Source organism: Pyxicephalus adspersus, chromosome 2 (genome assembly GCF_032062135.1).
Source record: "Pyxicephalus adspersus chromosome 2, UCB_Pads_2.0, whole genome shotgun sequence".
NCBI classification, from domain to species: Eukaryota; Metazoa; Chordata; class Amphibia; order Anura; family Pyxicephalidae; genus Pyxicephalus; species Pyxicephalus adspersus.
In genome coordinates, this window is record NC_092859.1 from 121299070 (window position 1) to 121313174 (window position 14105).

At 38.1% G+C, this 14105-nt stretch overlaps 1 protein-coding gene across 1 annotated transcript in view; it reads right to left on the bottom strand.

Annotated features, from left to right (window-relative positions):
• Positions 1 to 4132: 4132 nt before the first annotated feature.
• Positions 4133 to 14105, bottom strand: part of NEIL1 (nei like DNA glycosylase 1) — a 13889-nt gene continuing 3916 nt past the window's right edge. The window contains exons 3-11 of the mRNA XM_072402255.1: positions 13568 to 13991; positions 11034 to 11153; positions 10277 to 10340; positions 10041 to 10140; positions 8115 to 8239; positions 7836 to 7863; positions 6989 to 7041; positions 5588 to 6044; positions 4133 to 4362 (exon numbers count right to left, since the gene is read on the bottom strand). Coding sequence (XP_072258356.1) covers positions 4334 to 4362; positions 5588 to 6044; positions 6989 to 7041; positions 7836 to 7863; positions 8115 to 8239; positions 10041 to 10140; positions 10277 to 10340; positions 11034 to 11153; positions 13568 to 13989 — 1398 coding nt within the window. The 5' untranslated portion in view covers positions 13990 to 13991 and the 3' untranslated portion in view covers positions 4133 to 4333. The remainder of the gene's footprint in view (positions 4363 to 5587; positions 6045 to 6988; positions 7042 to 7835; positions 7864 to 8114; positions 8240 to 10040; positions 10141 to 10276; positions 10341 to 11033; positions 11154 to 13567; positions 13992 to 14105) is intronic.

Genomic DNA, 14105 nt, shown 5'->3' on the forward strand with positions numbered 1-14105 from the left:
TCCCACAGTGCTTCTGGGTTCTTCTTACTACGTCACCCAACCCAGGCACGAGATCAGGTGACATAGTTGAGTAAAAAAACTTGCTGATCCAACTGCGCATGCGTTCTCGGGCATGCGACAGAGGAGCACCCAAGAGCCTCCCGGGATACTTGACGTAGGTATCCCGGGAGGCGTTGCACTCCCATTTATTCTTGCCTAGGCCAGGGTTGGGCAAACTTTTTGCACTACTAGGCCATTTCGGAAGGTCAAGAAGGCACACTAGGCCAGAAGAAACAAGGTGTCCAAGGAAAGTTTTTTTCTGACCGTGACTGCAAGCGAGCGGCCTCAGTCTTCCACTCATCCGCGGTATAGTCTACATATGCGAGTATGTACATCTAGTACATGTGCGCGTGCGTGGCATCGAAATGCCCCTTGAGATTTGACCGCTTGAAAGTGCTGTTGGTGTCATTGCACACTAAACACAGCGTTGGACAAAGAATAATTCGTCAGTCCATTCGAGGTCAGCCTTCCGGAGACTGGTAGCTGCACGTTGCTTCTGCTCTTTAAGTATGGTAATTAGTGTTACTGTGCGGGAATTCGATGATATTGTGGGAACTTGCAATAAGGCGACAATTCAGTTAGACCTGAACTAACAATAAACAACTAAGGGGGGTTAGGCCACATTGGAATACTGGCTAGGCCGGAGTTTGCCTACCTCTGGCCTAGGCGATCGAGAATAAGGGGGTAGTGCTGCACTACTAAAAAATAGGGTGTTGCTGTTAAAAAAAAAAAACACACAGAATTTTTACTTAACATCAAAGGGTTGTCTGCGCTTTTATGTGAAGTCAAAGTTTCGAGTTTAGGTACGCTTTAAGTGAGAGCAATAATCTTTTTGGCTATTTGTAAGGCTGACATTCTTCCCACTGGCCAGCAATGTAAGAGGCATTCTTCCTACTGACCAACACACTAATGAACTGTGAGCTGTGGATATAGTAATTATAGAAAGGGTTCCTTGAAGATTTGAAATGATTTCAATTCTCCTATTTTATTAAGGTCAAGAAAGGCTGTGCACCTTTTTATTGAAACCATTTGCATTATATAACTCACACAGATGCATTAAACCATGTGTGTTGTTGTAGTAATCAATACATCCTGTCATCCTGAACTGTCAGGAAAATAAAAAAATACCACTTACCTTCTGCAGAGCCCCCAATCCCTCCACACCTGGCCTTGATTTAGTCCCAGCACAAAGAAAGCATGGGGGGCCGCCATTTACTTCCTCATTTTTATTATCCTACCTATGTCAACCTGTACAAGTGTAAAAAGAGAGAAGACATGCCTGCTGTAAATTAAAAAAAAGAGTGCCGCATACGCATGTGTGAGATCTTTTTTTCCATTGCTGGGAAAAGCCCATTCTGCGCATGCTTGATTTTGGGCATGCCCCATTTTTAAGCAGCCCGAAGCCTCCTAAGACACGTGACATAGGTATCAAAGGAGGATCTGCACTCTCATATTTTTTTTTTTTTTATGTTATTCAGGGAAAAAAAAAACACATTTTTATCTACCTTTTTATATAATGTAAAAATTGTGGTGATATGTCAGCTTTAAAGTGGAACTTTCACAAAAAAAAACAAATATCCCCTATATTTTGAATTCCTCCGCAAACTGATTCCAGTAGGTCCTGCACCTCTCCGCTTCTACCTAAATCATCCGAACTTTCACAGCGCAGGCGAGAGATCAGGTGATATGACGTGTGCCTGATCTGACGCAAGAACAGAAGAAGCCCACAGGCTCCTGGGATATGCGTGTATATAAGCCGATAGGCTTCCTCAGGGGAGGTAGAGAAAAAACGTACATAGCATAACATAACAAAATATTCATTGAGGTTAAAAAAAAACAGTGAATAGACACAAGTCAAATACATATTACTAATACATCACAATGTAAATTGAATACAATTTATTTGAGGGAAATGTTTTTTTGTAGGAAATTCTTACATAAAGCCATTAGACATTATGGTAGTTAAGGTGAGTGACATTGATGAGATAAGATAGGATAAGAGGCTACATGGATAAGGAGGCTAAGAGGCTACATGAGGGGATATAAAAAATAATATACAAAAAAATAAATATTTATATGTATAACTAGTAATAAAGGAAGCTTAATTTTACTCTGCTTAGAGATATTTTCCATTTAGGTCACAAAAGACCTACTTGTCTCAACCTCCCCTGAAGAAGCCTATCGGCAAAGCACATCTGCACCAGAGACGATTGTGTTTTTTTTCCCCTACATTTGCATCATTATACTTATGATAATATAGTAGTATTACTTTGTCTAGGGCCTCTTTCTTGGTCTCCAATAATCTTATTAGTTTTGCCGTTTAATGTTTTTGACTATGAGTAAAATTGTATTTATATATTTGATTTGACTATTTCTTTTATCACTTGATTATAACCTAATCTGGGGCTGGAACAACTAATTAGTTCAGAATCACATCAGGGACAATCAAGACCAAACCTTTTGTATAGTTTGACCCTTGGAGGATGGTGAACCTGATATAAATCATTATGATTTGAGAAAAAACACTGCAACAAATCATTTCCTATCCAGCAGTAATAGACCAGTATTGACCAGTGGAAATAGCAGCCAACAAAAAATAAGAACAAAGCAGATGACTTGTAGTTTGGGAGTCTCCTTTTGCAGTGCCACCCTGCATTGTCCTTAAGGTTTAATAAGGTGTATATAAAATAGAATGTGCAAAAACACTTTAAAATTCCCACAACCATTCACATATTCCTGAAATACCTAAAACATATTCATATGGGTTTTGGTTCAAAAACCTATTTGGCAGTAGAAGTAAATAATGTTGGTTTTATCTTGCAGTAAAAATTGATAGATCCAAGCCACAAATCTTTTTCAGTGACGCGGCTTGGTTAGGCTGGCATAAAAGATTAGATGAATTTTTAAATACAGATTGTTTATTGGGGTGACTGTAGCCAGGGGAAAGTTTGCTTTTCCACAACAAAATTAAAGACCTAAGGCCATGGGCTACACACCTTTCACCTAACGAGGACATTACAAATTGTACAAAAAATTTGCGTCAAGCTTAAAAAGGATGGTAGAGGTGCTACAAGGGGTAGTAGGTGATGGGCCTTGCCACTGTGACTCTTCCTTTGGCCCTATGCCACAGTCTTGCCTCCAGAGATGCCATGGTGCCACAGGTGCTGTTTCCAGAGGTTTATTAACACACAAAAGCACCACAATCCCATCTGTCACCCAACGGAAAATTTAGGCGCATGAATAATTTGTGCTAATAAAGTTTACACAAAATTTTATATTTACGTTTGTAAATACAAGTTTTATTTCTAGGTCTCTGCATCATAATGCATTATATTAAATTCAAATATAACCATATAGCATATATATTAATTAGAATGGAATGTAATACGGTGAAAAACATTACACACGGATTCACCACATATACCATCAGACACAGCAATTTTTTCTCCTCCACCACAATACATTCTCTCCCACCATCTACCTCAACTCTATATTTAGACATTTTGTTAGTGTTGAGATTCTGTGGAAAGGCTCCATATTATCTTTGATCAGTTTATGGTTTCGTAGGGTTAATGGTATAATTCTTTTGGAGGATCTTGCACTGATTATTCAAGATTGGAAAGGAAAATTCATATCCACATGGAGCCCATGGCTACTATTTAAGGATCCAGCTTCATAACAAGATTCTTGGCCTTAATATAACCATTTTTTGGTTATCTGTGAATAAAATGTATTCTGCTAATCTATGTTAGTGTTTGTTTCTGTACACATTCATGTTGCATTTGAACCAGATATCCTTCTTTATTTTGAATATAAAATATTAAATAAACAATGTTATAAAAAGATTGGGGTGTAGAGAGAATATTGAATTTATTAGTTATACAACCTTTGTTTTTTTAAGTGGTTAGATTGTTTCTTGTTTCCAGGAATTTACTGAAATATGCAGCTCAATTGTTCAACACCTCAACCAAATGCATATCTTTGAGACCATACCAAATCTCACTTTTACTTTTCTAGACTATGTGTAATCATTTTATTACACTTGCACTACTAACTGTATAGGTAAAATATCACAAAATCTGAACAAGTGAAATTTAGACAATGATAAAAAAATGTATTTTATTAAACATATACAAATCTTTCTATCTTTTCTTTTATTTTTTTAAAAAATCTGTTATAAAAATTCCAAATTAATTAAAAGCCGATTTACATTTAAAACATACATAAAAAATATGAATTCTATTTATTAAGGACAAAAAACTCCTCTTTGCACCAGGCTGACGGCATCTGTCAGCTAAGACTTGTCTTCTGCATTACACACAGCTGGAAAGAAAACAAAATATTGCCTGTTAGAATTATGAAGATTAAAGGTTTGATTTATAATTAAAGCTGTCTGACATATATTTGTCCATATATTTATGTCAAAATATTTATGCTATCAAAGGTTCTAACTTTTCTAATAAAATATGTTTTTGTCTGTACCCTTGTTGGAGACATAACTCATTACTTTTTTCCCTGGTATGGGAAATTGTGCCACTGAGGACATAGACAGCAATAAATCTCTGACAAAGGCTATAACCTATTCAAAACTAAATACAATGGGCCTGACTTGTTAAAGCTCTCCAAGGCTGGACAGGATACACTTTCATTAGTGAAGCTGGGTGATCCAGCAAACCTGGGATTGATCTGGTCCAGAATTCAAAACAATTACCAGCAAAGAGCAAATGACTTTGAAGAAATTATTCCATGTTTGCTGGATCACCCAGCTTCACTGATGAAAGTGTATCCTCTCCAGGCTTGGAGAGCTTTAATAAATCAGTCCCAATATGTGGTGAGACTTGGACTTTACCAACATCAGTCTTTTTTTTTAATTTAAAGACACTACAGATATTTCTAATCTAATCCCCCGAAGTTAGTTGGACGAGGACCAAGATTTTTGCGTGGAAATGCATGCAGCTTACTTTTTGCTGTTCGAGGTCCTGAAGGTGGAATTTAAAAGAGAAAGCTTCTTCCTTGAATATGATAGTCATGTGCTAGTAAAACTTCAGTGTCTGGTTCAGACCTGCTTCAGGATCCTGTTATCCCATGTGGCTTCTGGCACAACAGCACTAGAACCAGAACCAGCACGTTTGACTGGAAACAGCAGTGAGTGGTACTGTCTTGCTCACTGCAGCCCCATCAATTCTCTATGGGGCTGCTGCGGGGAGAAGATACATGTAGCATCGCTGCAGGGGCAGTGGTTCAGTAGCAAGAGGAAGCTGTAACTGCAACCTCATGACTAGTGTGAACACAGCCTTACATAATATTTATAAAAAATGACAAGGAGTGTAACACATTAGTCAAATATTAAATATTTAGAAAAATATACTGGACTGTCTATAAGGTAATTACAGTCTACACTAGCATTGGATTCTGGTTTATACAAGTAGTGATCATCCGACAGGTAAAAATATTTTTATTGATTATGATAGTAACACATTATCATTAGCATACCACCAAGTATTTATTTTATCTCCCAAAGCAAAATACAAAACAATTCAGAACTCACCTTTTTTTCTTTGTGCTCTTTTTTTCACCTTAGGAGAATTTTTCGGTGTGGAGTTCATGGCAGACTTTAGCCTCTGTGGTCTAGGTTTTGGAGAATTTTGTGACATATCAGATTTCAGCCTCCTAGATCTTGGTTTCGGAGTTTCAGCATCCTCGGTCTGTTGTAATGTTGCTCTGCTCTTCTTAGAAGGGGTTTTCCTTGCAGAACCTCGAAGAGACGATCTCCCGCTGACATCCTTGTCAGTATCTTGGTTTGTTTTCTCCCCTCTCGGTATTCGCTTTGCTCTCTGTCCAACCTTTGTTTTCTCTTCTTTGACCACATTTTCAATCTTTACACTTCTTTTCCTTTTTGCTTTTGTTTCTCCTTCTGCTTCGTTATTTATCTCCTTATTTTGCTCTTGCTTCACAACCGCTGAACTTTCCTTAGCAGCTTTTCTTTTAGATGCAGTCTTCTCAACCTAGCAAGATAACAAATAAACAATCAGGGAATGAAGTGTGGAGAGCATGTCCACCTTTCTGTTATTATATTTCTATTAATTGAGCAGGGATTTGCTTTTGCCAGAAAGTGGATTGTGTGTAAATGGCTGCCTAGGATGTGGTAAAGAGAAATTGAGGAGGGTGTCTGCATAAACCTAGAACAGCCCTAAAAAAGCCTTTAAATGTGGCTGAATTCCGAGTTGATCACACAAGCAGAACTTTATCCCTGGTCATTTCTTTTTCTCTTCATCTACATTCTAACCATTAAATAAAATGAAACCTTTCCACTTATAAATTACAATCCTTATTTTGGAACCAGTGATATATGCATATGCGCTTTGCAATAAAGCCATATCCTGGTTGGAAGGGAGCTCTGCAAAGAACGGCACCCATTATAAGGTCATGGATCCCATATTGATGAAGACAGCATGATTTAAGGGAGATTGATTTTATTTGTAATGCGTGGGGGAGGAGGGTCTCTGCAAAGCTAGAACTGGACTTTTAAAGTATCAATAAGGGCAAAACTATTTTTTAGAAGTGGTCAGGAATAGAACCACTATTAGGTTTTTATTGCTACTTTTATCCCTATTAGGAACATTTACTCCATTTAACTGTCTGGATCACAAGGAATAAAAGGGAGGGAAAATCCAAAAATTTGAGTTGCCACCAGAACGGGAAATCTTCCATTAGGGACATTTGTTTCAGTGACAACTGTACAATATAGGATTTTCCCTACACACTGGAAATATATTCTCTAATTTCTCATTGGGTCTACAGAACAGAAAGTGAGAAAAAAATCATTCTGAATACGGTAGATACTGATGGAAAAAAAACTGACATCGGCTTTAACCAAAACGTTTTGACTTGTGCTAGTATAACACAATTACATGAGCAGTTACGTAGTATTTCCTACTACAGCACATACCTTGACTGGTTTGTTGTCAGCTTTAGTTTTCTGTTGTTTTTTTGCTTTGCTTCCTGGAAGATCAAGTTATTATTTTATTAAGCGTAATCAGCAAGGTTCAGGTGCTGGAATATATGCACAAATGCATCAAAAGATGTTAAAAAGTCTTTCAGTTAGTTCTCTTCAAATCAGCCAAACCCTTAGTATAAAATCCTGTCACCTGCCAGCATGCTGTAGATTGGAACTTTTTTAAATGTGTGTGTAAGCAGTGATCTCTCTGCAGAGGTCCAACATGCCCTTACTAAGTCTGAGTTCTCAAATCAAAAGGGAGAAGAAGCTTTGCTGCTTGCAGATCAATAGTACAGACCTCTACACTGATACCACTGCTTCCACACAGAGAGCAAGGTTCATACTCTGCAGAATGCTAGAAGAACTTTTCTACTTGGGACACCTTTTGTTTTGCTTTACCAAGGATGTATTTAGCTAATTTAAAGTGAAAGTTAGGCCCATTAACCAGTGCAGATACAAGTGGATTCATGTGCATAACCAAGTTCTCAACATGCTTTTGTGTTTATTTATTTTCATTTAGTGGAAAAGAAATATTTTAAAAAAATAAAGAATTTCCATAATGGAGAGGCACACAACACATACAGGATTTTATTTTAATAAACCATTGCACTAATGCCCAATGGAGAAAAAAAACTTTTTATTTATTAATAATTGCAAACAAGTTGCAATTCCTTTCTAAAAATCCACGTGTTCTTTACATGAACAGAACAAGATGAACAGATGAACAGAAAAGATCAAAGACAATATGTGCAAATCTTACTATTAGATGGAATAGGTAGTAAAAGCAATGTAAGCTCACCTTTTGGTGTCAGTGGACCTGGATCCCCCTATAATAAGACAATATAGGAAACTCAAACTCTACATTTTCCATTAAAGCAAACAAAAACATCATATATGTTATAAAAGAAAGAGCCATGACCTCAATGCTGACACTGAACCCAGTGTGTTCCTAGTTCACCGGTATTAGACCAGCGGTCACCAATTTTTTCAGATCCACGGACCAATAATTTTACTAGCTCCGGATTGTGCAGACATCAGACATAATATGATCATATTTATGAGATATTTGGACTCCTACCTCAAACCAGATGGTCCTTCCATTGCTGTCTTTCATTGACTTCATTCCAGGAACAAAGTAACACTGCAGCCACTTCTCAAAGGCAGAGTAGCCATCTGCATGTTCAGGGTCATAACCTTTACCTCCTATGGTACATACATTTTGTAATTTGGTATTAATAGTCATTTTATTACAGATGTGTTTAAAACACAATGACACAGGGGAAAGAACAGATCAGAACATGGTGCTTTAAAGCAGAGTGTGTGTGTGGGGGGTTAAGGGAACCTTGTACTTTTTTCAACATAAACAAAAGGTTTGTTGAAAGCCTATGCCACAATAGTATTTTTTTTTTTGGAAGTGATTTGTACAAATAGGAAAGTTACTTATGTTACCCATCACAGGGATTGACAATCATGACACACTAACAATTTGTAGCTGCATACTGAAGTATTGCGGTCAGCTGCAGTTCTGATTCATTCTAAAACACCAGAGAAATTAAGAAGATTAGTAGCTGCTACAATTTTAATAGCATGACTTGGCCCTGAAGAAGTCTACAGTCTCAATACAAGAAGTAATATTATATAGTGTATATGTATAACTCAATATAGTATAACTCAAAATGTATATGTATATGTATAACTCAATAGTGTATATAGTATAACTCAAAATGGAACAAGTGGAGGTTTTCATCAGTGACTAACAGAGCGCACTATTGCCTTCTAAGTGTTCACTTAGAACACTAATAATATTTAGTATGTATTTGATCCTGGCTGTCTAGGTTGGTAGCAGAAGATTTTCTTTTCACAGCAAGAAGAGATACTTATTTTACTTGAGAGAACATGTACTTTACCTTGAAAACATTGAAGGACTCTATGATGTAAGTTTAATTAATCATATTAATGATAGCTCTACTACTGCATTGTTTGTATATCACTACAATGTATGATAACAGTCCTTACTAAAAATCCTATTATACATACACCTACACAGTCACACATCCAAAGACACATTCATATACACAGTTAAACTAAATTTACCACTGCAGGTTCCAAATAACGCATACCTAAACTCAGAATTTTTACCTTACATAGAACAGTAGACAACCCTTTTATTTAAAGTAATTTTTTTTTTTAGTGCAAAAAAAAAAAGGGGTGCAACACTGCCTCACTCAATTCTTGATTGCCCATGAAGAATGAATGGCAGCACAGAGCCTCCCAGGATAACTATGTCACGCCTCCCGGGAAGCTCTTGGCTGTCTGCGCATGCCTCAGCATCTTGGGCATGTGCAGAAGGAGCCCTTTCATTAATAGGGAAAAAAACATTTTTTCTCGATCTACGTCACCCAATCTCGCACCTGCGCAGTGCGAGATCAGGTGATGTAGAAACAACACGGAAGAAGAGAGGAGATGTCGTCCGATTCCGGGATGACGTGGGACCCGATGGAAGAAACTGCCCGACGGATTGACTAATCTGCAGGATTAAAAGTGTGATTTTTTTTGTTTTGGGTGTACTTCCACTTTAACCTATTTGGATATGGAATCAGTCTCAGTAGCAGCAGCGGTCTCCTCCCTCCTCAATCACTGCTCCAAAATGGACAGGTGCCCCACTAAGTGACCCTAAGCACTAATGTGGCTGGGATATTGTCCTGAGTTTCTACCTTACCAGACTGGGTGTTCTGTAATCACAGTACAGAAGCAGATAAGCAATAAGCAGATAAGTCAAGCCACATGTTTACTGGAAGTTCGTGATAGCTAAGGGTCCATGTAATAACATAATGTAATATGTAATAATAATGTAATAACATAATGTAATGTAATGTAATGATAATAACAGTGTTCATTATCTGGAACAAGCGGACATGGCGGGAAGTTGTGCTGTGCACTCAGGCTTGCAAAGTCGTAGTGGTCTGTAAAAACTAAGTAAATAAACCTGCAATTCTTCACATACCCAGATTAATCACCTCCAATGGAACCAAATGGCAGAGCTGTAAAATGTCTGGATTTTCTTTCTTAATTTTAAGTTTCTTGCTGAGTGAAAGGTCCCCATTCTGTGAAAAAAAGAAACCAATTATAAAAATCTACAACCAAAAACCAATATTTAAATATTAGCATCAACACCAGGTACATTATTTTTTCTTTTTTTTAGAAATAATAAGTCACAATAGTATCCATGTCTCTTCTGACCTGATTCTGATGCTTTACAGCCTCCAGGACTGCACGAGCTGGCATGAATGGTGGAATGTGCAACCTGGCAAAAAAAAAAAAAAAGAAAATCCTTAAAATCAAAATACTTAGAGGAGTAAATAATGACCAGAATGGTGTAAAAAAATATTATGTATTTATGAACCATCACCATTACACAGCACTTAGGCAAGTAACTAAATGTCCCTCTAGAAGGTTTCTCAACCAGGTTCCCCTGGAGCGTGCTAGGTGTTGGGGTTACTTGAGCAATAGGAAATTTGTGCCTGTCAGGTCAGTTTTAGTGACACCAAAAATCTTTTAGGCTATCTTTAATGGTAACATTATTCCCAATGCCCAGCAATGTAAGATGCATTCTCCCTAATGATCACCACACTAATGTACCCTGACATGTGGATATAATATAGTACTTTTAGTAAGGGTTCCCTGAGACCTAAAAGTTATTTCAAGGGTTTCCCCAATGTTAAAAAGATTGAGAAAGGCTGCTCTAATATCTATGATAGAGTCCAAGGACAATTTATGGGGAAGCTAGTTTACCTGCCAGTATGTTTTTGGAAATTAGAAGTGCCAGGGAAAAACATATACAAACTCAGAACATACAAAATCAATGCAGACTGCGTGCTAACCATCATGCCGCATGAAAGCGAACATTTCATTTTCCTGTACTTTAGGCACAGAGTTGAGAGTTACATCTCCTTTATATAACTACAAATGATAATCCAATCATCCTAAAACTGCTTACCGATACAAGATCTCTGCCCGCAAGTAATTGCCAACTCCGTTGAAATATTTCTGGTTCAGCAAAGCTTCACATATTGGCTTGTCAAATGCTTTGTCAGACAAGTTCTTCAAAACATTCTCCCTAGAGTAAAATTGCCAAAATGTTTAAAATAATAGAGTGTATACACACAGGACATACATACATACACAACCAGCGAAATCATACAATATGCTGGATGTACAATATTAAAATGAAGTCCTGCTAAGGGCTGTTCCTGATTCTTGCAGCACTGCGGCTGGAGCAACCCTTTATTTTTATTATTATTATTAATAATAAACAGGATTTATATAGCGCCATCATATTACGCAGTGCTGTACAATAAATAGGGGTTGCAAATGACAGACTAATAAAGACAGCGATTCAACTGCTTTTATGAACTTTTTTTTTTAATGAGTACAATTTTTATGCATCTGAACAGAAACATGTATTCAGATAAATCGCACAGCGAGACATCCAATTAACAGAATAATACAGGTAAGGCTTAGATGTTCTCCATATATCTAGTCCTAATGCCGACTCCCTCTGGTATTCTGCTTTGAATGAAAGTACTTGTATGATATTCTACTCTTCTAATTTTATTGCAAGGAAAATAAAGTCAAGTCTGATTAGATGTACTAGATCATTCCTACATGAAAGACAACTTGTGGATATTCATTCAAGATTTATAGATAGGTCTGATTAATCCACAACTGATCAAACCCTTCATAAATCTCTCTCCTATGATCAGTCAGCTGATGAATAATTCTGATCAGATTGTTTTATAGGACAGGAAATTGTATAAAATAAATTATCTAAAATCTGCTTCGTTTTACTATGCCTGAATACTTGGAACTTCTACGCTGGGACAGAGCACAATCATATCTGCCCTCAGCAATGGCTCTTTTCTTAGGGCAGTATTGTTACTGAATCTGCCAGGAACAAGGCTGGGTACACACGTGCAATGGTAATGATCATACACACGCCAGATTCTGGTCCGATATCGGCCCTGAATGAGAATCTGACGTGTGTACGATCGTAATGCAAGTGAAGGGTAGAGAGTGCAGCAGGGTGGCACTCTGCCATTCCCCCCCTCCCCTCTCCATAGAGCAGAACGGTGCTGTATGTACAGCAGTCGTTTGTGCATCGTGCAGTTGTTAGTCATTGGAAAGGATTGTGAAAGATCCTTTCCAATGACAATTATTGAACCTGTGTACATAGCCTAAAGCTGCGTACACACTTCCAATTTTTATCGTTGGAAATGAACGACGAACGAACGACGAACGACCGATTGGCCAAAAATCGTTCGTAAAAAAAGTAACCAACGACACCGACGAACGAGGATAGTCGTTGGAAATGAACGACCGGACCGGCGGATTGGATTGGACGACGATCGTTGACCATCTATCGTGTTTACGGTCGTTCAGTGATCGTCCATGGTCTGAGCATGCGCGGTGAACGAACGTTCGCTCACTTCCTGTGAAGCACGTCACTTCCTGTATCGTTCAAACGATCGCATCTATCGTGTGTACAATATCTTTGAACGATCGTGTTGTTATCTGTAGGTACAGGATCGGTGCCATACGATCGTTCGCAGATATCGTGCAGGATCGTTGGTCGTTCACCAACGATAAAAATTGGAAGTGTGTACGTAGCTTAAGTGTTCTGCACCTCTGCTGTCACAATAGGATCCAACCTTTGTAAACTACACTTAGATAGCCCTTTCACACCTTGCATTGTATTACTGCACATGTTTTAGACAATGGAATTTATTTATGAAGCAGTGAATGTAACATTCAAACATTCACTGTATATAAATCTTCCTGGTGCGTGTGTTTTCAATAACAGCAACTAGCATGCTGGCTCAGCGGATAGCACTCTTGCCTTTGCAGCACTGGGTCCCACGCCTGAATCTCGGCCAGGACACTATCTGCATGGAGTTTGCAAGTTCTCCACTTGTTTGCTTCCACATTCCAAAAACATGCAGTTAGGTTAATTGGCTTCCCCTCAAAACTGACCTTAGACTGTATTAAAGATATATGACTATTGGTAGGGACATTGTGAGCCCCTTTGAGGGACAGCTAGTGACATGACTATGGACTTTGTACAGCCATGTGTAATATGTCGGTGCTATACTAATACATTGTAAAATTAATAATATTTATAAACTGTAAATATGCCCAAATATGTTCAGGCATACCGTGTTAGGGTAGCTTATTTATCTTGAATAGACTGTAGCACAGCTAAATAAATTAAAATATTGACATGTATTAAGTGGATTGTGCTTTATAGTACCAACTATTTAGAATTTATTTTTCCCTTCATCTCTGTGTAAAAAAATCTGTGTAGTCTTTATGCCCTGGAGAACTGGCAGCCGCCATATATATTACTCAGGTGGTAATTCTGCCCTAACACTATTATCCATAACATAAAATTTATTACAAAAAAATCTTCACAAAATGAGCACGTTACAGCAAATAAGCCATGCAGATATGGCATTTCTGTGGCTCCAGACTCACCTGAACTTTTCATATTCCATCATCACACAAGGGCCACGCTCTGGTTGCCACGAGCCATTAAACTCCCAGCTTCCAAAACGGCGTGGATCGACAAAGCTGAGAACACGTCGTGTTTTATCCTTGGTGTAGAAGCGCAGGTGAGCATGCTTGTGAAGTTCATCCTCTGTAGTGAATTTAAAACTTCCCGACATGCCAAACCTGAAAACAATGCAGGCAGCTTCATTTTTATCGGACGCTGGAGTGAGAATCAGTTTGACTTCTTTTCCTCGAGACACAGCACTGATGGTGTACTTTGGGCAGCTGAATGGAACTTCTGGATTTTTACTGACTGCAGATTTTTCCACCTTGCCTGCAAAGTGCAAGCCGGCACAAACTTTGTTCACAAAGAGACTGGCAAGATGGAGCTCGGGACCCTCCGGCATCTCTGAAATGATAAAGCCACAACCAAAGGGGTGTAAGAAAATAATATACCGTATTTTTCGGACCATAAGACGCACCAGTTTTTAGAGAAGGGAAATGAAGAAAAAAATATTCTGAA